Source organism: Chaetura pelagica, unplaced genomic scaffold (assembly GCF_000747805.2).
Source record: "Chaetura pelagica isolate M959 unplaced genomic scaffold, ChaPel_1.0 scaffold105, whole genome shotgun sequence".
In the NCBI taxonomy this organism is placed as follows: Eukaryota; Metazoa; Chordata; class Aves; order Apodiformes; family Apodidae; genus Chaetura; species Chaetura pelagica.
The window spans coordinates 1,696,705-1,718,880 of NW_009953393.1; the positions used below are offsets into that span (position 1 = coordinate 1,696,705).

The 22,176-nt window shown below is 39.0% G+C and overlaps 1 protein-coding gene across 3 annotated transcripts in view; it reads left to right on the forward strand.

The window, feature by feature from the left end:
• Positions 1-22,176, forward strand: part of TRPC4 (transient receptor potential cation channel, subfamily C, member 4) — an 85,987-nt gene that overhangs the window by 21,078 nt on the left and 42,733 nt on the right. For 2 of the 3 annotated variants that reach the window (XM_009998325.1, XM_009998326.1), the window contains exon 2: positions 1,955-2,473. The exons of the other annotated variant lie outside the window; for it this stretch is intronic. In XM_009998325.1, coding sequence (XP_009996627.1) covers positions 1,955-2,473 — 519 coding nt within the window. The remainder of the gene's footprint in view (positions 1-1,954; positions 2,474-22,176) is intronic. 3 annotated transcript variants of the gene reach the window in all.

Here is a 22,176-nt window from a genome sequence, read left to right on the forward strand (position 1 = left end):
ACACACATAGCAACTCTTACACATGGATGCAGTCCCACTGAACAAACATTAGGTGTTTTACAAACAGAACAGCTAAAAAAATGTACAAAACACACAGTCTCTCCATTACAAAGAGGGAGGAAAAAAAAATCCATTATCTCTGCATTTTATTTATGGATTTAGATCCACAGACTAGCATTTCTTTTCAGTTTAATTTCATTCTAGTTTTCTTTTCCACTGATTCTGTGCATTTAATTTTTTTGCTCCACTTCTTTCCCTCTCTGGGCTCTAAAAATAGCTTCTTTCAACTCATTATTGCATTGTTCTCACATGCTTTACTTGTTTTCTATTAACTTCTCTTAGCTACTTGTGTTTTTTTTCCACCTGACAACAAGATCATTATGCTGTCATAAGACTTCTGTCAAACATCTTTTCCTCTCCCCAGTGACCATCTAGTTCTCAAGCCTTCAGATGCCTTTCAGTCAAAGGTTTTCCTCCTCCTAAAGAAGCATCACTCAAAACACTTTGCTGATATGGATTGAATTTGTATTTGGTCGTGGACCAAAGGCAATTCATAAGTGATGCTGTCAATACCATTAATACCACCAATACCAATACCAATACCATTGCAGCCCTCTGACTACTATCCATTGCTAGTTTTTCAGGTTGGCAGTGATGAAATTGTTACAAGGAGTCCAAGGAAAATGAAGAGAGACTTCAAGGCCCTGAAATGGCTGGTTAGGGGGTCTGGAGCACAAGTAGTGTTTGCCTCCATCCCTGTTGCAAGAGAGGATGAAGGGATAATCAGGAAGAGTGCAGATCAATGTATGGTTACATGACTGGTGCTATAGGCAGGGCTTTGGGTTTTTCAATCATGGGCTGCTATACGAGACACCTGGCCTGATGGTGGCAGGTGGGATACACCTGTCCCAGAGGGGCAAAAGGCTTTTGGGGCAGGAGTTAGCAGGGCTCATTGACAGGGTTTTAAACTAGATATTAAGGGGGAAGGGAAGATAACTGGGCCTGTTAGGAACAAGCCCAAGAGAAACAAGCCAGGGCTTGAAGGATGGTGGACTAGGGAGGATTCTCACTCTGTCATTTCATTTGAGAGAAAGGATCAATGTTTAGAAATCATGGAAGCACCTGAGAAGGGTCTGGTAGAAAGTGAGGACTACAGTCAAAAAAAGGTGTTGGAATCATTAGTTCATCTGAAGTGCATCTATACCAATCTGGGAAAGACTTTAGAGACTGGTATTGTAAAATAAACAAGCTTAAAATGAAAATATAGAAACTACAGAAATGCACACCAAAAGAGGCTTTACAAATTCTCTTCTAGTGTTTCTTTTTGGGGCCCTGGGCTACCAACTCCTATAAACTGCTATAACACCTTTTCCTTTAAAGAGCATATGTTTGCACATGTGAATGTAGAACTGAACCTCTTTGCAGCAGGTATCTTTGTTTCTCTACATAGTGATATTTCCAGCCTTCTTGACAAGAGAACATTATTTATCGTTTACGTGGCCATTTTATTATATAACTATCTTGTTTGTGTCCTATTTACTGCTTCCTTCTGAGAATCACAATTCTGCCCCCATGACTTCATCTTCCCTATAAAACTGAGATTAACCAGTGGGAGATGAGAAAGGATTTCCATCTTGCTCACAGCTGGCACTTCAAGAGATCTGACAGGAGCATTTGGGTCTGGCTCTTCCTTGTTTATCTAATCATTTGCTCTAACAAATCATTGCCTGTACAGGAAGGTTTTATGAAAAAACAGACCCTGTTTGTAGCAATATATTAAATAGAAGAAGACTATCCTAGCTAACTGAATTATGTTAAACTTCTTATGTTTCCTTCAACTGTGGTCAGAAGCAAAGATTAATCAGTAAATGTACTACTTGGTAAACTGTGGCTTTGTTTGCTCTGACTCTTGTACAACGAAGAGGCCTGTAAGGATTTTTGCCTTTTTTCGCAGGTGCCACCAGTGCTTCTGGACAAGCAGTTTTCGGAATTTACACCAGATATCACACCCATTATTCTGGCTGCCCACACCAACAATTATGAAATCATAAAGCTCCTTGTGCAGAAAGGGGTCTCTGTGCCCAGACCACATGAGGTTCGCTGCAACTGTGTCGAATGTGTCTCGAGTTCAGACGTGGACAGTCTCCGCCACTCTCGATCCAGACTTAACATCTACAAGGCTCTGGCAAGCCCGTCGTTGATTGCTTTGTCCAGTGAGGATCCTTTTCTTACTGCTTTTCAGCTGAGCTGGGAACTGCAGGAACTAAGTAAAGTCGAAAATGAATTCAAGTCGGAGTATGAGGAACTGTCTCGGCAGTGCAAGCAATTTGCAAAAGATCTCCTGGATCAGACACGGAGTTCCAGGGAATTGGAAATTATTCTTAATTACAGAGATGATAATAGCTTGATAGAAGAACAAAGTGGTAATGATCTTGCAAGATTGAAACTGGCAATTAAGTACCGTCAAAAAGAGGTGAGTGTGCTGGAGAACACTTAAGCATATTTAGAAGTAGTAATGTGATAGATAATAGTCTGAAATTCAACCTTTTAACTGAGACAAATTGCTGCTTATCTTTTTTTGTTCTACAGGGTCTCTTCATTTTAATATTTTTAATTAAAATAATTTGATTAGCTGTTATATTTTGATAGTATCAGCATTTATAATGCTGTTATAGCACAGATCCAAGTACTTTTTTTTTCTTTTGCACCTGAATAGATACAGTCTCCAGTAGTCGTGCTCTGAAAATGTGCTTCAATAATAGGATGAGGAATATATACAGCATACTTCAAATTAGCTTTAGTTGTGTCTGACAGAAAAAGGACTTCGTGTTTAAACATCTGTAAAATACTACAGGTGCTTCTATAGAGAGGTTTCTTGAAAAAATAGCTACTATAAATACATACTGAAACAGAAGATTAGCAGCAATGCAGGACTTCACAAAAGTTTGACATTCCAATTCTTTTTCATGGAGAAATCAAAATAGAGATACATGGGTATTGTTTTCTGTGGCAGCTAAAAATTCATCACTTCACTGATAAATATATTAACTTGAAATCAGAGGTTGTCTGCATTACTTTTAAATATATTAAATTTAACAGAAATTCTTGTTGGCATTAATAAGGAAGGGAGTATGAAACACAGTAGAGCTAAATCTTGTAAAAGACTGGAGTAGGCTTTAGATAATATAACTTGGTTTAATTTCAAAGACAGAAGATTGGATAGTAACAGGAGATTGAGGAGAAACAGACAAGTGGGTGGTGAAGAATTTTCATTGTATAAAGAAAGGAAAATTGACAAACATGAGAAAAGATAATTATCAGGCTGTGAATTGTTGAGGAGCTTCAAAATGACATAATGTTTGATTAAATGCAATTATAGATATACCTTGTAATGAACAGAGAAGGGCTCTTAAAAATGAAGAGATTAATCAGTGCCTGGTGTAGTGGTCTGCAAGCCTGTGGTACCACCTCTGTGCTATGCTTTATGGAAAGGAAGAAAGCACATTCATTCTCAGAGCTGTCTGCATTGTTCGTGGTCACCAGATTGCCCCTGAAGTAGACTTTCACAAATCAGTTTGCCAGTTGGATTTGAGGTTCTCCATGGTGAAAGGTGCTTATCTTCTGCATTTCCACTCTTTTCACACTTGCTATAATACTGTGATCATCTCATTCATTTACTGTCAAAAAGCATGCCAGTAGTATCAATTTTCAGTCCATGGAGTAGTGATGTCAGAGAGGACCTACTATGTGTTATCAAGGAAGACACTTCCCTGATAAAACCATCTCTCTTCTTTAATTAATAACTAATGAAGTTGAAAGGGATTTGTAGTTTCTAGTTTACACTGCAGAAAAATGTCTGGCAGGATTGTGGAGAATATTTCTTCTTTCTGAGTTTAGGGGCAGAATCAGAGAATATCTGCATGTATGTTTTGTGTGCTTACCCATAATTTTTTGTGAGCCTAGCATAGGACTGAATACCCATGCTACCTTTTTGTTCTATTTATTTTGAACCACTGATGCTGTTTGATTATAAGCAAAGACATGTTGCTGATGCTGAAGGTGCCTGTTCATGATACCTCCTGTTGCCTGGGCTATAACTAGTAGCAGACAAGACATTCCCTGAGGTCCTGCAGCCCCTCCGCTTTGCACACAAACATCTTCTTGTCTTATTTTCTACTGTATAATATCTCAACTAAGGAAGAATTTGATTTAATGAAGCCTGTCACTCACAATTCCATTGTGCTGGAATCTGAGCACACAATGAGCAATGAGAAATAGTTTCCCATTTTCCTGAACTAAATAAAAATGTTATCTGATTCAACTGCAGCTTCATTAAAGGGCATAGAAGGGAAATCTGTGTTTAGATATATGGTTCACAAGCAAAAGTTATTCAACCTGTAATAATAATACTGAATTCAAATAAATTGCAAAGGCCTGGTGCAACAATGCAATTAAGTAGCAGAGAATAGCAGCAGTCTATAATAATTAAGTGAACAGTTATCTTTGCCCTAATTGAAAAATGTATGTTCTGTCTCATATACACTGTGATTTTATTACTAGAGAAATCACAGCAAAACCTCAGTGTTTCTCATCCCATGGAATCATAAATTGGTTTGAGTCGCAAGGTACCTTGAAGATCATCTAGTTCTAACACCCCTGCATGGGTAGGGACACCTCCCACAAGATCAGGTTGCTCAGAGCCCTGTCCAATCTGGCCTTAAACACTTCCAGGGGATAAGGCACCCACAACTTCCCTCGGCAACCTGGACCAGTGTCTCACCACCCTCACTCACACTGAAGAATTTCCTCCTAATGTCAAACCTGAATCTCCCCTCTTCCAGTTTTGATCCATTACCCGCATTCCTATCACTACATGCCCTTGTAAAAAGTCCCTCTCCAGCTTTCCTGTAGCCTCTTCAGGCACTGAAAGGCTGCTATAAGGTCTCCCCAGAGCCTTCTTTTCTCCAGGCAGAATAGTTCCAATCCTCTCATCCTGTGCTCGTAGGAGAGGTGCTCCAGTTAAATTATGCACATTTCAGTTTGATCGTCTGGAAACATTTTGGTAAGCTATTTTTATTTCTGCCTTTATCTTTAAAAGCTAAAATAAATAAATAGTTTATCTAGAATCTATGCATGGTTATAAAATCATAGAATGGTTGGGGTTGGAAACAATCTTAAAGATCATCTAGTTCCAATTCTGTGTCAGGGGCAGAAACACCTCCCACTGTTATATATGATATTCAGGTGTAGACAAAGAAGCAAGAACTAAATTTGCTAAAAGACACATTCAGGAATGACATTTTCCTGATCCTTACTTAACTTTTTAAAAGTTTAACTTATTTAAAACATAAAACCATTTTTAAAATTTCATTTATCTTTTCGACACATTTCTACGGAGTTCAATAATTAATGTTTACCAAACATTTGGCTGCTTAATTACTAAAAATGTTCTAAATGTCCCTAGCTGATCTTCTCACAGCTCCCACTTCCCAGGGGCAGGTCCTGGTTTTCTCAGTTGTTAGCATGTGCAGAGCCTGAACTGGCAAAGAGGCAGAGAAAGAGCAGAAGAGGGTGCAGGTTTTAACAATTTCACACAGTTAAAAACATTAAAATTAAACAAGGGTGCAGGTTTTATTAATAAGAACTTAAGGGAAAATATTTCAGGGAAATCAGCTTCAGACAAGCTTGCTCACTTATTTGTAGGCAGACAAGAAGCAAGATAGGACTTCCCCAGATAGGCAATGTACATAATGGGTCAAATGTTTTTAACGTTAACCTGTATGTTCCCATAAAACACAGCAAATATTATGGATATGAGCAGTATATCTAAATTATTAACTGGGTAATTACATCTTAAACTGAATAATATGTTATTCATATTTAATAGATAAGTTTTTTCTAGGAAAATATTGCTGCAGGTTAAAAAAAAAAAAAAAAAAAAAAAAATTTTTTTGTTACTGATAATAAAAACCATCTGTTTGCTTCCGCCCGAAAAATGCAATCATCAGTTCTTCACTAGTTTTCTAAGCAAAATACAGCTGCAGTGAAAAAAAATTTTTTTTGAGAAAAAATTGTGTGAGGTTAAAAAAAAAAAAAAAAAAAAAAAAAGTTGTTTGTTACTGATAATAAAAACCATCTGTTTGCTTCCGCCCGAAAAATGCAATCATCACTTCTTCACTAGTTTTCTAAGCAAAATACAGCTGCAGTGAAATGGAAATGTTTCATAATAATGTCACAAATTCAGTGACATTTTCAATGAAACTATGTCAAATAATTTCAAATCTCTCACTTCATGTCGATGTCTAAACACTTGATTTCAATAAAACAAAGGATTTTGTTTAGCTGCAGTTTCTTATTTCACTTGCACTAACATTTCTGATCATCTAATGCTTATACCTAATATCATCCATATTCATATTATTATTATTATTGAAAAGAGTATAAATATGATAGAAAGCAAAAGCTACTCCTTTTCAAAATTGAATATCTCAACAGTTCTTACAAAAAATAATTTTGAAGTACGGAAATGAAAAGTTGCTTTTTTCTTAGTAATGTTTTTTAATGTTTAAACTGCCATTCTATTAGAAACAGTGGCTTTTTTGTCAGATATGGAATATAACATAATTCTGGAAATGCTAAAAAATTCTGTAGAGCTGCTCTGGCAATGATACAGTTTAAAAGTTTAAGTCAAGCTTTGTGACTATCTCAGAGAGCAGGATTTTCCTTTGGAACCACAGATTGATTCTAAGTAGTTTTAGAAGTTATTATAATAAATTTCTAATTCAAATCTTTTTCAGATGCAAAGGCCTGCATTATTGACTCTTCACACAGGGATTACTCTGGAAACACAGTATTAAGGATTATCCTGTGTTTAAAAGAAACCCCACACCTGAAAGATAATCAGAAACACAGCAGCCATGTGTTAGCAAGTCACTGTGTATGTGAATATTTGTCAAAAGTCTAGAAAGGTGCAGTCTCATGTCTCCATGTAAAAAATAACAAAACCCTGCAAAAAACAGCCTCTGATAATGTTTGGACATTTTTAACACCAAAGGAAGATGTGTTTAGTCTATGAGTCGCATAACTGAGAGGAGTGATGTATGCACGTTTGGGTCCATGTCTCCAAAAGTCCCATTTCTGCAGACTCTCAGCCATAGTGTTCAAGAAGTTTGATAAACAATTTTCCAAGCAAGCGCCAGGTACTCTAAAGCAGGTCATATGTTTGGTTTGTAAATCATGTAAAAGTCTCTGTGTTTATAGATAAAGACTCCACAGATTGTTAAATAGCATAAATTATATGTCTTATCTCCTACACATACTTGAAATCTTACTGTAACTGGTGATCTATTACTGCAGAACTGAATGAAGTATAGGTGTCCCCATGGAAGCTGTAGCTATTGCTGCTAGCAAAAAATGTTCTTTAATCACAGGGTGGGAAACATCTGCTTAATACAGCATTTAATTGTGCCTACATTTTAAATGCCTGGTGAAGTAATCCTCCTTATGTGTGTGCGCAAATTCCTTATACAGTCAAAAGACAGAGGTATGCACAGAGGGAGATCCTGTTTGCTTAAGATAAGACATGTAAGTTAGCTCCAGATACATCTCTCTCTGCTCCCTTGGCTGGGTAAGGAAACAGGACACTTCAATGAAAATAATTATTTCACTAGGCATAGAAAATGTAGGTGCAAGTTAGATAACTTCTTGCTTCAACAGCAGTTTTTACCCCAGGGTAACAGATTTTTTTATTCTGAAGGCTCAGAGCTCACATAAGGGGAAATTAATCTCAGCACTAACTTTTTAATGATATCTCAGAAGGCATCAATAACCTTTGAATGCTATATCCTGCACACAAGTTGCAACCCTGTCTTCACAGAACTGAAACAAACATTTTTTTTATTTTTAACACTTGCAAGAAGTAACTAATTCAGAGAGGAGGAGACTTACTGTTAATGAAGTACAGTGGAAATATCTCATTTCAGTTCCTTTTCTGCATCCTTCTTATATGAAATGTTGCTGGGATGTCTGCCTCAAGCAAGAACAACCAGTAGTGCATATCCCTAACCAGCAGTGCACAACCCTTCTGCTAAGATGTGACTGGCAGCAACAGAAATTGGCTTTTGGTTTGAAGGAGTCACTACTAATGCACCTGCAAACTTCCCTACAAACCTGGGGTAGATTTAGCACTGTGAGATAATTTTTATTACATACAATAATATAACAGTTGCTTAACAAAAAAAATTTTAGAGACTAAAAATATATAATAATGTTAGTAAATAAGGTAGTGCACAAGATTTAATTTGTAATGTAAATATGTAACTATAGGAATTTTAAAGCCCTCTTTCCTCCCTCCATATACTTGCTGGAGGTCTGGCTGTTCTTCCTCCCAAATTCGCAAGAGCACCTAAGCTCAGGTTAATTAGCCTTGCTGGGTGATAGGCCCCAGACTGAGCTATGGGATTTATACCTGCTTGCTTCCTCCATTTCTCCCATGGGCTACATTAACCACTCCTAACTGCTGCCATTTCTTCCTTCTAGGGTACCTTTCATACCAAAAAGAAAATATTAACATAAAACTATTGACAAGTCTTCCTTACAAAGACACTTGTAATTATTCTGAAAGGAATAGGATGACATTCCTCCCCACTCCATTCCCTCTTCATCAGATAATCATCAGGCCAACTCCTCTGGTGTAGTCCATCAGTGTCTCCCTCTTTGATCCACTTCCTTCTAGCCTCAGCCTTGATGAATTCTGATGTGCAGTGGAGGTACCACAAGTAAGAGGAATTATCCACTGTTGCTGCTTTTGCTTCCCAAAAGGGGAGGCTACAGACCCATGGCAGCAGGAGGCAGAAGAAGCTTGAGGCTTAGAGGCAATAATGCTCTAGGGTGAACACAAGGAGAACAGTGTCTCATGCAGCCTTGCTCATTTCTGTTGAATGTTGTTTCCACCAATTAAGCAACTCCATCTTGAGAGACAGGGCAGATCAAACAGGACTCCTAGAAACAAAAGCCCTTGTAAAGATACATAAATAATTTCCCAGGCTCAGTTACAGAAGAGACAGCATGGTTAAATAGATAGAACAGTCGATTTTAGTCCTTTCTTTTCTACCAGCTCATTGATTTTGGAAAGTGGTTGCAAGTTAGATTCAAAAAGAAACTATAGTTATCCGCAACTTTGGTCTAACTTTATAAATATGTAAACTCCCTCATCACATAAAGATTTAGTGGAATAATCACTTGGGTTGCTATCTGTGCCTGCTGGCTATTCATCCAGTCACTGACATCTACATATGTTGAGGTTCCTGGTGCCTTATTCATACCTCAGTCCCAAAAGTACTCCTAAAGAGGGACATTAAGTCCTTCCTCTGTCTGAAGGGCTGCTCCCTGACAATGCCCTAAGCATGGAGAATGCTCCATTTTGCCCTGCCTTTGGTTTACCCTTGCCTTCTCAGTCCTTTCTGGTGAAGTTGACAAGTGTGATCTGTTTGCAAGGTGGACTTCAGGCCATATCTAGCCCACAATCCATACATAGCTTCAATATCAGTTTCTGTATCAATCCCTCTCTTGTCATTCCACATGAAGTCAGTGCTTTGATCTACAGGCAGTGGTGCATCTTCAACCACTTACCTCATTCTGTTATGTATTAGAATTATAGAGTCTTCAGGATATAATTTGACTATTTACTATAGGGGGCATGTTGGTTTGTTGTTGGATTGGGTTTGTTTTTTTCAATCTCTTAAGGCTTGTATTTTGCTTGTTTTGTGAATAATGTACTCATGACATTGGCAAAATGAATAATTTACTAGTTCATTTCTGCTTAATGAATGAAACTAATCTAACCTACCTCAGCAGAAAGAGGATATGGTTAGAGCAGCCAATGGTACTCACTGACTCAACTTTTGCCTTGGTGTTACTTGATAAAGCTCCTGTTCACACCTGCCATAGCACTGCTTGATTTCTTATGCTTCAGTGAAATTTTGAGGACTTTTTAAAGTTGCAATCTGTCAAAGATAATGTCTTCTTGGGCCAAGGAAAAGATTTTTCTTTGTTTGCTTCTATGAATACAGTATCTGTTTCTTCACCTAAAAATAAAATCTTCACTTTATTTTAAAACATAGCAACAAAATAAAGATTATGCCTTTTGAGGGTAAAACTCCAGAAGAAGTTTCTGTTGTTAGTTACAGTTCTAGTTGTCTGGAAAACAATACTCCAATTTCTCCCAAGCACTGTTGTGGGGATTGAAAGAAATAATAGGAAATAACTCCAAACATGCTGAGTTTTTACTAGAGGATTGTGAAAAGCTTGCTAGTTTTCTTGCTTAAATAAATGAGTTTTATTTCATCGATATCACTGATTAACATAGAATATAATCAGTCTTTCTTCTATGTTGCTTAACTTTTCTGGTAATTTCACTTCTGTTTATATGGTGCTAGATTAACAGGACATGACACAACTTAAAAACAGTGCAAAGTCATGCTGAACCAATAGGAGAGAGCTGAAGGCACAGTGAGTTTTTTCATTGCTATTGTTATTAAATTCGATCTCACAGTAATGGAAGTAGACCATATGTACTGCGAGTCATGCTTTGAAGACATGCTCAGAACCTGACCTGCTTATCTGATAAGTAACTGCTTTCATAGAATCATAGAATGGTTAAGGTTGGAAGGGACCTTCAAGATCATCAGGTTCCAGCCTCCCTGCTGTGAGCAGTGACACCTGACACTACCAGGCTGCACAAGCCTATCCAACCTGGCCTTGAACACCCTCAGGGAGGGGGCTTTCATGACCTCCCTAGGCAACTCACTGATTTCATGGTCCCTACAACCAAGGCTGCCTTTGAGTTTATCATCCCTCACCTTCCTTTTTGGTGAGAACAAGGTCCAGCATAGCACCTCTCCTTGTTGGTTCCTCAATTGCTTGGAAAAGGAAGTTGTCATAAACACACTCTAGGAACCTCCTAGGATGTTTGTGCTTTGCAGAGTTTTCCCTCCAACAGATGTCAGGGTGGTTGAAATCACCCGTGAGTACCATGGCTTGCGAACATGAAGCTGCTCCCCTCTGTCTGAAGAGTGCCTCATCAATACTGTCCTCCTGGTCAGGCAGCCTGTAGCAGACCCCCACTGTAATGTCACCTGTCCCTGCCTTCCCTTTAATCTTAACCAGTAAACTCTAGGTGTCTGTGTGTAGGTAATGGAATTTTATCTGCAGATTTAAGGAAACATTCTTCCTAGCATCCATTGACTGCATTAACTGGATAATCACTGATTATGAGAACTTAGTTGAGTAAGGCATGCAACTTACTTGTGCCTAAAATTAGGTGTTTCAATCACTAACTGGAGCCCTAGTTGTTCATGGGAAAGAAGTAATTTCTAGAATATTATTCTGTACATCTAACCTATTATAAGATTGTTTCCTCTTTGGAGCTGCCTTTTGTCCCCACTGGCTGCTGAAGAGAGCTCCTGATGACCATCTTAGACCATGTTTTTCATAGCTAAAGGTACAGTGGAATTTATCTCATCTGGGATGTCCAGTTTTGAAATATGCAGAGTTTCTCTGCAATACTGTCATCTACAAGTGATAGCACAGAAAGGGAAGTGCCTTCTAGCGTCACCATTTTGTAATGTCACTTGCCCCTCAATACCATATACAATAGCAACCGATAATGTTTCTTAGGGAACAGAAGTCACATATGTTGCCCAGGGAAGTTGTGGAACTTCCCTCCCTGGAGGCATTTAAGTCCAGGCTGGACAAGGCTTTGTGCAGCCTGGTCTAATGGGAAGTGTCCCTTTTTATAGCAAGGAGGTTGGAACCTGATGATCTTTAAGTTCCCTTCCAACCTTAACAATTCTGATTCTATGACTGCTTCCTTTCTTGACAACCAGTGACTTATCACTATTCTTGACCAGTTCCATACAACTATGTGTCCAGTCTGGAGAGGCAGATTTCCTTCTTCTGTGGATATGTGATTGAATAGCATCTTGACAGTGCCAACTACTTAAGTTGCTGTGTTTCTTTGCCTCCTCTGTGTTCTCCACTGACACAATTAATCCATCCGTATTTCCGCTCAGTATCTGTTTCGTTCTTGGCTTGAATCCTGTAATCTCTGTGGAATCTCCAAATAGGGTGTTTTATTATTTTTATTTATTTATTTATTAAGTCTTTCTGCTCTAATTCATGTCCTGACAGTCTAATTTGATATTTACTGTTTCCATTATTGTATTCACAGCAGATACTCCTCTAGTTAAATAGGCAAAATTTTAGCAAGGTTACATCCTAAAAAAATTGTTGAGATACTTTGCAAAAGTAAGTCATTTTGAGGAAAGATTTTTTTAAATGAAAACTCTTATGCTAGATGGAGAACAGCCTCAATTGTTGGTGAGCATTTGCAAAAAAGGAAGGACTTGCTTAAGAAGGATTTTGCAGACTGTTTTGAAGAACAGGGGAAAGCCAAAGGTGAAGGTATATGGAGAAAAAAAATCCTGAGCTGAATAGCCTTTTCAGAGCTTGGACTTTTATTTTTTTCTTTGCCCTCTTCACAGCATGTAGAAATAAACTAGAAATAGTCATTCCTGTAGTGTGTTTGTGCTAGGAGTCCCTGACTCATCCCACATAACCTCAGGTATTCAACTAAGGTACCTGTGTCAGCAGCCTTGCCTTGGGACCCTTCATAGTCAATGGGAAGAGACAGACATCTCCAGACAGCAATTCAGGCCATCTAAGAACAAAATCATTTTTGTCACCACCTATGTTACTTACACTTATTGCAGAGGAGACATGTGATGACTAGATGTGTTGTACAGGCTATAAAAAAGAAATCCTTTAAGAAGAATAGCAAGTAATTTCTGGAAGGTACGTGGCAGTGGGTGTAATCTAATTTTTTCACGTCTTGATACTCTTGTTTTGAGAACTGGAAAAGCCCCTTAAGGTGAGACAGATGAACCTTGATGTCCTGTTTACTGGAATCCCTTTGGCAGTCTTAGGTGCAGCTTCTCTTCTACTGCATCGTGTGATCTAAGGGTCTGCCTTAGCAGTTAAGTTTAGTGAGAAATTAAGTTTACCACATAGACTTGCCTATATTGGTTATACACAGATATTTAGACTCAGTGGGCTTAGCCTTGCTGTACAGTTTGTTGGTGGTAAAAAGGCTAAGAAGATGATCTTCAAGGTCCCTTCCAACCCAGACCATTCTATAATTCTGTGATTCTGTGTTAAAAGTCTGTCTTGCTGTAGGGATGTGTACTCATGCAGTCTGGACAGGTCATGTTTGGATCATAGAAATGATCAAATAGTCTCAGGTCAGCTCTTCCTAAGCAGTTTAATGTTTCCAGATCTGAGCTACACACATATTACGAGCCAACAATTTGAACACAAATATTAAAGCCTTTAGAATTCATTGGACTAATTTTCTTGAACTTTCTCTTTGCTTTTCAGTGAAACTTAAATTTTTCTTTGACCTCTATAATCCATATATCCACCTTACAGAGGAGCTGGCAATGTGTCCTTGGAACATAGATTTCCACAGGAGGTACCTTCCTCCTAGCACAATCAGGTGTGTCAGAGCCCCAGTCATATAACATTTGGATTGTTTTCACCAACAGAGTCTGGGTGATTATTTCAGATTTAGACTTCAGAAGTAAGCACCATAGAAAACTGCATTTCAGAGGCTTGGTCTGAGGGAAAAATCCTCAATTTTACATGAAGATTTTTGAGATTACATGGAAGTTTTTGTATTAAATAACTTGTTAGAACTACAACAGCCGGCAAGACTCCACTTGTGTTGAGCCATTTCTTCATTTTTATTCCCAAAGCCAGAAACTTGTAGGGAGCTTATTCAAAATTAGTGAAAATCTTGAAATAAAAGACAAAACTTTATTATGCATGTGTCCCTAACATCAGAGGTGGGCAGCACAATCACACTTGAATGAAAAGAGATCATTATTTTCATTATAGTAAATTAAGGATAGGTCTTCCTTTACCTGGCTGTGAAAAATTGCTCTTTGCTCTGTACTAAACCTTGGCAAAAGTAGTCTGGGAGTAGGAGGATTTTTTGTTTTCAATGACAGATCTTTCCAAGTATAATCATTGCAAATTACAATGTAAAATGTGATGGTTAAACAAGACCTTGTCAACACTTACAATTGGATTGGTTTGAAGTTGGCTTGCTTTCTGTTTCAACTTTTTCAGTCAGAGTGTACATCCCTGACCACAGAAACACTGCTTGGACACTAACTACATTTGTGGCCAAAAAGATGCCATTTACCTTGAATTTAGCAAGGCTTCCAACACCATTTCTCACCATATATTTTGTATTCAAATTATAAACATGACAGAATGTTACAAGATAAGTAAAAAACTGGTTGGATGGTAAACCTCAGCAAATTATGGTTAATGGGTTGTACTCTGCCTGAAGAGCAACCCAGTGTGAACTCATGGGTGGCCCTGGTTTGAGCATGAGGTTGGACCAGAGACTTCCTGATGTCCCTTAAAGGCTGAATTGTTCTATGATCTGTTGCCAGGAACTGAGAAGCCATAGGCATTGTATCCAGTGTTCTTGGAAGTAGGTGTTAAGCACTCATCAAGTGGTTAGAGGATGACAGATACTTGCCTCTTTCTTCTTCTCTGGTATAAATAAATCTGGCCACATTAGCCTCTCTTATATGTGTCTGTTGGTATGTGCCCTGGCATTTCAGCTGAAAGCATAAAGAGAAACATTTTTGTATTTTCTTAAACCTTAACAGTTTTTAAAGGTGCAGAAGGAATAACACTGTTGTTATTAATATTGTAGCAGTACTTCGAGGACATTTTTCTCCCACAGCATCCTTGTAGATAAGTTGATCAGGTATGGGTTTGGTGATCAGGTAGTGAGGTGGATTAGGAACTGGTTGAAAGGAAGGAGTCAGAGAGTTGTAGTTAATGGGGCAGAATCTGGTTGGAGGTGTGTGACTAGTGGAGTCCCACAGGGGTCGGTACTGGGATCGGTGTTGTTCAACATCTTCATCAACGACCTGGATGAGGGTATAGAATGTACCCTCAGCAAGTTTGCTGATGACACTAAGCTGGGAGGAGTGGCTGACACACCAGAAGGCTGTGCTGCCACTCAGAGAGACTTAGATAGGTTGGAGAGTTGGGCGGGGAGAAACATGATGAAATTCAACAAGGGGAAGTGCAGAGTTTTACATTTGGGGAAGAACAACACCATGTCCCAGTACAGGTTGGGGGCTGAACTGCTGGAGAGTAGTGTAGGTGAAAGAGACCTGGGGGTCCTGGTAGACAGGAGGATGACCATGAGCCAGCAATGTGCCCTTGTGGCCAAGAAGGCCAATGGCATCCTGGGGTGCATTAGAAAGGGTGTGGTTAGTAGGTCAAGAGAGGTTCTCCTCCCCCTCTATTCTGCATTGGTGAGGCCACATCTGGAGTATTGTGTCCAGTTCTGGGCCCCTCAGTTCAAAAAGGACAGGGAACTGCTCGAAAGAGTCCAGCGCAGAGCTACGAAGATGATTAGGGGAGTGGAACATCTCCCTTATGAGGAAAGGCTGAGGGAGCTGGGTCTCTTTAGCTTGGAGAAAAGGAGACTGAGGGGTGACCTCATCAATGTTTACAAATATGTAAGGGGTGAGTGTCAGGGGGACGGAGTTAGGCTTTTCTCAGTGATGACCAGTGATAGGACAAGGGGTAATGGGTGTAAATTGGAGCATAGGAGGTTCAAGGTGAATATCCGAAAAAATTTTTTTACTGTAAGAGTGACAGAGCACTGGAACAGACTGCCCAGGGAGGTTGTGGAGTCTCCCTCACTGGAGACATTCAAAACCCACCTGGATGAGTTCCTGTGTGATGTACTCTAGGTGACCCTGCTCTGGCATTACTGTGAGAGTGACAGAGCCCTGGAACAGGCTGCCCAGGGAGGGTGTGGAGTCTTCCTCACTGGAGACATTCAAAACCCACCTGGATGAGTTCCTGTGTGATGTACTCTAGGTGACCCTGCTCTGGCAGGGGGGTTGGACTAGATGATCTCTCGAGGTCCCTTCCAGCCCCTAAGATTCTATGATTCTATGATTTAACTTCACATACAGTTCAATGAGTTTGAAATAAACAAGCAATATGAATTTTTAAAGTATTAAGGAAGGAAGAAGTTATAAAATTATTTATTACATGAGAACAAAACAAAAATAGCATTAGAAGTAAAAGTAGTAAAAGCAACAGCATCAACAATTTAAACATCAGACTACTTAGCAATTTTATATTGTTCTTTCTCTACAAGCTTTTTCAACATGATACCACCTCAAAACATTTAGGTGAAAATTATTCTGTAATTTTCAAAAAGAAAATTAAGGCAAAGAATTTCCCTTCTTTTCTTTATTCCTTCCTTCACAAATGCAGTTAATGTAAATTGACTGTAATCACAACACTGCCAATAAAAATATTCTGTCAATACAAATATAAATATTCTCTCAGCCTTTGGCTTCTATTTTCTCAGTTTCCATGGAAAAGTTTGTAACAGCAAGTTTAGTACTTCAGAAAAAGCAAAACATTTCCCCAAAGCAGTAATGAGATGTAGCTGCCATCAAGTCTTCTTTTCAAAACAGGAGGTGAGTTTTTGTCTTTGGGTGCTTTCAAGGTTAGAGAATTAAGGGGTTTGTGTGTCAGATCCCTTGTTGGGGTTTCTAAAATTCCCTGCAGAAAACCCTGATGTTGGATTATCTTTGAAGTTCTGAAATTAAGCACTAATGGAGCCTGCAGTTAGAACTTAAAGAGTGCTGCCTCTGTTTCCCTGCACAGTTACGAGGCCATTTGGTTGACTTTATAGTTTAGTTACCAAGTATGAATTGTTTCGGCTGCCACCCTCTCTGCCTATTACTGAAATGTCTGAATGCTAAAGAAATCACAGTTTTGCTGTGATTATGAAGTCTGGAGTTGGGAACACTCTCAGGGTTGAAGGTGAGAGGCACAGAGCAGGAAGCAGTAAGGAATAGACAGGACTGGGGATCTCACCACCATCACCCTAGCAAGGGGTAATTTCCACAGTAAATTTGAGAGAAGTGCTTGATAAAGAAGAGGTCTTGCTTCTCTGATTACAGTGTTTGATGGTGTTAACATAAGAACCTTACAACTGCAGGCTGCATATTATGGAGAAAAATAGATACCAAACATGACTCCAGCTCAGGAGGCATCACCCAGCCTGCCTTTGGCTCAAGGCCAGCTGGCTGACTTGATTAAAGGCTGCATGTTATGCATTAGTGAAAGGGGTGGAAAAGCTGCACATGCAATCTAAATTTAAATTGCACTTCATATAGGAACTTCATTGTTTTTGCAGTTTTGCTTTGGATTTTTTCCCTGTTTCCTCTTACCTGTTATTATACAAGAAGTTTTTTTTTCATTCTTAATCATAGCATATGTCTGATTCTTGAATAAATTTCAACTTAGGAAGTCATGATCTCGTGCATATGATCAGGATGTATTTGCTTAACAGCATGGGAGGATGCAAAGGAAGCAGAAGAAAATACTCCTTCAGAGTACCAGTGAGCTATCTTTTACAAGGATTAAAGATCAGCTGTTTCTTAGAAATGTACTCTTTCTGACTTTCTGGAGCAGAGTTAGGGTATGCATGTCATGCAGGCAGTGACAACAGCCTATGGAGTGTATTTCTCTGTCAGTGAACAAACGGTCTGTGATTTGTTGAGGAAGAACCTCGCCTCAAGCCTTCAGAGACTCAAATACAGCCTTTGCTTATATCATTCCACATATGCATCTTCCACCTCTAGCTTTTTATAAATGGTCATTTTCTTCCACATTTTAGAATTAAATATATTCTTGTTCTTGGAACTATAAGCTAGTGTGTTCTACTCCATCTCCTATGGAAGCTGGACAAACAAAACCATCTCCTGTGTTCCTCAGTCTCTAGGAGCATGCAATGTATCTTAGAAAGATCAGTCTTACACAGAACCGTATGACATATATCAGTAAATTATTGTGCAAGGAACTGGTCTTTGAGGCTTGTCTGTACTGCTAAATTAAAGCAGACCATAGCCTGACCTAAAACTGAGTGATGCCAAGGGATTTGTATGCAAAGGGGCTACAACAAGTTGCAGATTTGCCTTGCACAGAGCTGGCTGGAGAGGTCAAAACTGGAACCAGGCAAGAGAAAACAGGCAGTGGGGATGACTGGGGTCACTAGACTGGGGTCACTGGACTGGGATCCAGTGCTCAAACTCAGACACTGATTTTCTTCAGTGTAGGTATAGTCTGAACATCCCTAAAAGTGATGCACTGTGTAAAACTCAAGTAAGATAAGCTCTTTATTGGTTTCTCCATCACTCTTGTTCTCCAGGAAAGAAACTGTTAGTGTTCAGACATCTCTCTGTATGAGATCAGTGAGAGTAGCTCCAGGTTTTCATTTGAGATACCAAACTCTAATGCTTTGCCACAAAGAGCAGAGCTTCATAAAGAGAAAGAACTGGTCAATGACTGTAAGTTCTCCAGGCTGGCAGACACTGGATACACAGAATTTCATTAACAAATATTGTAGGTATCTTCCCATTATGGGAGAGCACAGTATTTCTTAGGGCCATTCACAGGAGATCATTTTCTTCAACCACAACCTATTCTTAAGTGTAAAGGAGCTTTTATTAAGTATAAAGGAGCTTTTGGAGAGCAGAGATTCTGAGCAAGCAATTAAACTCCTTGCAAGTCTTTCCAAGATTCACGTTCTATGTTTAAACAGCAGAAGCTGCTCATGGTAGCTGTCAAACGCCATTCAAGAGCAGTTTCTCTGAACTCATTTAAGGCAAAACTGGGAAGGTGAATTGCACAGATAATGAAGAAACTGAAAAACATCATCTCTGAAAGCCAGAAGGAAGGTTCATGAAGGCCACACTTGGACTGATGTAATTGATGCATCTGCTACAGACTCACTCGCATTTCTCCTGCAAATTATCTCAGAATAATGCTCACTGAGCATCAGTGCCAAAGATCTATCATTGCAGCTTAGTCTTGATGCAGGAACTGGGTGATTAATCTGATTTCTCAGCCTTTAACATTCTCAGATAAACATTCAGCCAAGTTAAACAAGAGGAACTTCAAGATGAAAAACATTTAAGTATTTGAAGAGAAAGAAAAGCAGATTGAGTGACTATATACATTCTGTTCCTAAGTATTAATTAAACTACAAAGCCAGATCTCCCTACAACATGTTAACAAAGAACTTCCAAAAGAAAATACGCAGTTCTTTGCTTTATTTAGCTTTAATGCCTTTGTAATCAGTCTTTGTTTTTATGTTTCCCTCATCCCACTAATTCTGTATACAGTCAGCCTTCAAATGAGTGTTATGCTTTCCAGAAGTTGGATTCACACTGAATTTGCGGAACTTTGGCATCTTCAATTCCACAAAAGTTTCACATCATAAACAGCCAGTTAAAAAGAAAATAGAAAAACTTGGAGTTCAACATGAGTCCATTATTAGCTCTCTTTTCACTTGTCTAGAACAGCATGAGCTTGGAGTCAAGAACCGTTGTGCTCATATCCATTTTTCACATCAGGTTGCAGGATGGCACCTCATAAAGCTAAGCTAACATACTGGAACCTAAATTTGTCTATTGCTAATGTTAGGTGATCACCATTGTTTGTATTGTTTTGAGAAAATTAAATAACATGACAAAATATCGCTGCTTCAAGAAGGTTCCTCTTCGCAGAGACAGGCAAAGAGCCTGAAAATGGAAATAAAAAAGGAAGAAAGAAGTTTGTAGTCAGGTTTCTTCCAAATAGCTCAATACCCTGCTTAAATGTGAAAGGATGTTCAGAAGGGGAAAATGAAGCTAAGAATGTCTTTCTACCTTGTTTTGACCTCTGTAATAAACTGCACAAACAAAGAGCAGGATGGTCTCCATTGATGCCTATGGAAACTCTCAGATGAGCAAGCAATGCCCAGAGGAAGAATCTGGCTTTTCTAGTCCCTTTCCTACCCTTCTCAGCTAGTTTTTCTTCAGGTGAGCTCACACAGAGTTCTGTGCTTCAGTTGCTTTCATCATATTTGCAGTTCCTTCATGAATTTTGAAAGGTTGATTTATTAATTTGTGACTTTTCCTTCTGATGACGTGGCGGCTACAAAAAGTAGATAAGATGGCACACGAGCTGAATGTGAGGGAACTAATTCATTCTATCACATAGTGGGATTGTAGCTAACTTGAATCTTAGCCTCTCTGGCTGACCAGCTAATGTTTAGAACTCTTACCAGTACGGGACACAAAACCAGCTTGGATGTAAGAAATACACTGCTGGTAATTGCTGATTGGTTCAGGGGTGGGGGGTTTTTTCTTCTTTTTACAGCCCTTGGGGCTGGCAAAAGATTATTCTTTGCAGAAGTGGCTATTTGTTTACAAATCAGCTCAAGTCAGTAGCAGTATTTACATGATCTTTATGCTGTGGCCAGGGCATGTGATTTCTTCTTGTGTTAATGTACAAAAGTCCTTAGCATATATATTGATTTTGGTCTCCTAAAATGTTCTAGACAAGTAATTTAAATCTATCTAACTGAATTTCAACCTGTAAACACAATTACTATGCCTCTTATTAAGTATATTGCTGCCCCAGAAAATAGTGCTTGGCTTAATGCAGTAAGTATGTGGGATCGTAAAAAATACTTGGTTGAAAGATATCCCTCAGAATCACCTGGTCCAACCTCATGCTCAATACTGGGCTAACATTGAATTTAAATCAGGTTGCTATACAACTTGCCCGGCTAAATTTTGAATATTTACAATGATGGATATTCTGCATCTTTGCTGGACAAACTATGCCAGTGCTTTTCTATCCCCATAGGGAATCATATTTTCCTTAGATCAAACCAGAATTTCCTTTGCTGCAGCTTGTGATCATCCTTATCCTTTCATTGTGCTCCTGAGAAAATCCTGCTTTTGCCCTTAACCTCTTTCATTTGTGTAAGATAGTGAGTCCTCATTCTGATTCTTCTCGTTTAGAGGCTGGGCACACCCAGCTCCCTTCCTCTCTCCCTGTACATCATGGGATCGAGCCCTGTAACCTCTTGGAAGTGTCCTTTAACATTCACTTCAGGTTGCCCATGACTCTTTTGTAGTGGGGGCCCAAAACAGGACATGTAGTCTCACAACTTCCAAAGAGCAGAATTATCAGCTTCCTTGACATGCTGGGTATACTTCAGATACTATGGCCCTGGGCTGTACTTTTATACTACATGGGCCCATTCACACTCAGTTTCTTGTTTACCAGTGTCTCCAGGTCTTTTCTGCAGAACTACTCCCTAGACAGTGAATTCCAGCCTGTACTGTTGCAGAGCATTGTTGTGTCCCAAGGGTATGACTTTCCACCTGAATATCAGTCTTATTTTTTGTTTGTTATGTGTGGAAATACACCAGCTAAAACCAGGGATCCAATCTAAAAGAACCAAGTTCATATTGCATTACCTCTGTAGATACTTTGAGGGGTTCTTTTATTGTTTTTCCCTAAAAAAAAAATAATGTTCTGAATTGTAGTGAGTCTAACACTTGGCAAGAATGGGAACCAGAAGTCTGGAGCTATTTAACACACTCATCCCTAAGCCAAGCAACTAATTCATTTTTCTTTACCACAGGGAAGTCTAACAAGCCTCATCATGCCTTGCTGGTTCAGCTATGTTTCAGTCGCTGTTGCATTTTCTAAACAATTGATCAGAATCACTGCAATTACAGATAGGTCTTGACTTTATAGATAGTTAATAGTTTTCTCTGTCCTGAGTAATTTTACTGAGAAGTAAATCCAGTGAAGAGCTTCTGCTGTGTCGATGCTGCAAAAGGGAAATTTAAAATGTTAAAAACTGCAATGTTACTGTTTGTATAATCATTTTAATCATTTTAACAGAGCATTTCAGTCATCACTTTTTCGTTTTCCTTTCATTTTCTTTCTCCTCATATTTGCAATTAAACAATAAGATAATTACTGTTAAAACCCACCAAACTATCATTGTGTTCTATTCTTGGTCAGAGCAGTGTGAACTCTGGATTTTATGATGGAGGCATCTGTGCTGTGAATTTGTTTTTGCTGCAGGGACCTGATCTGACACAGGTTGCCTTGCTGATGTGCAAGCTGGTGTGCCCTGATGCTCCTCCGATGCTGAGTGAACTGGCTGGTTCCCTTAATGATGAAGCTGCAGACAGAGATGAAGAAAAG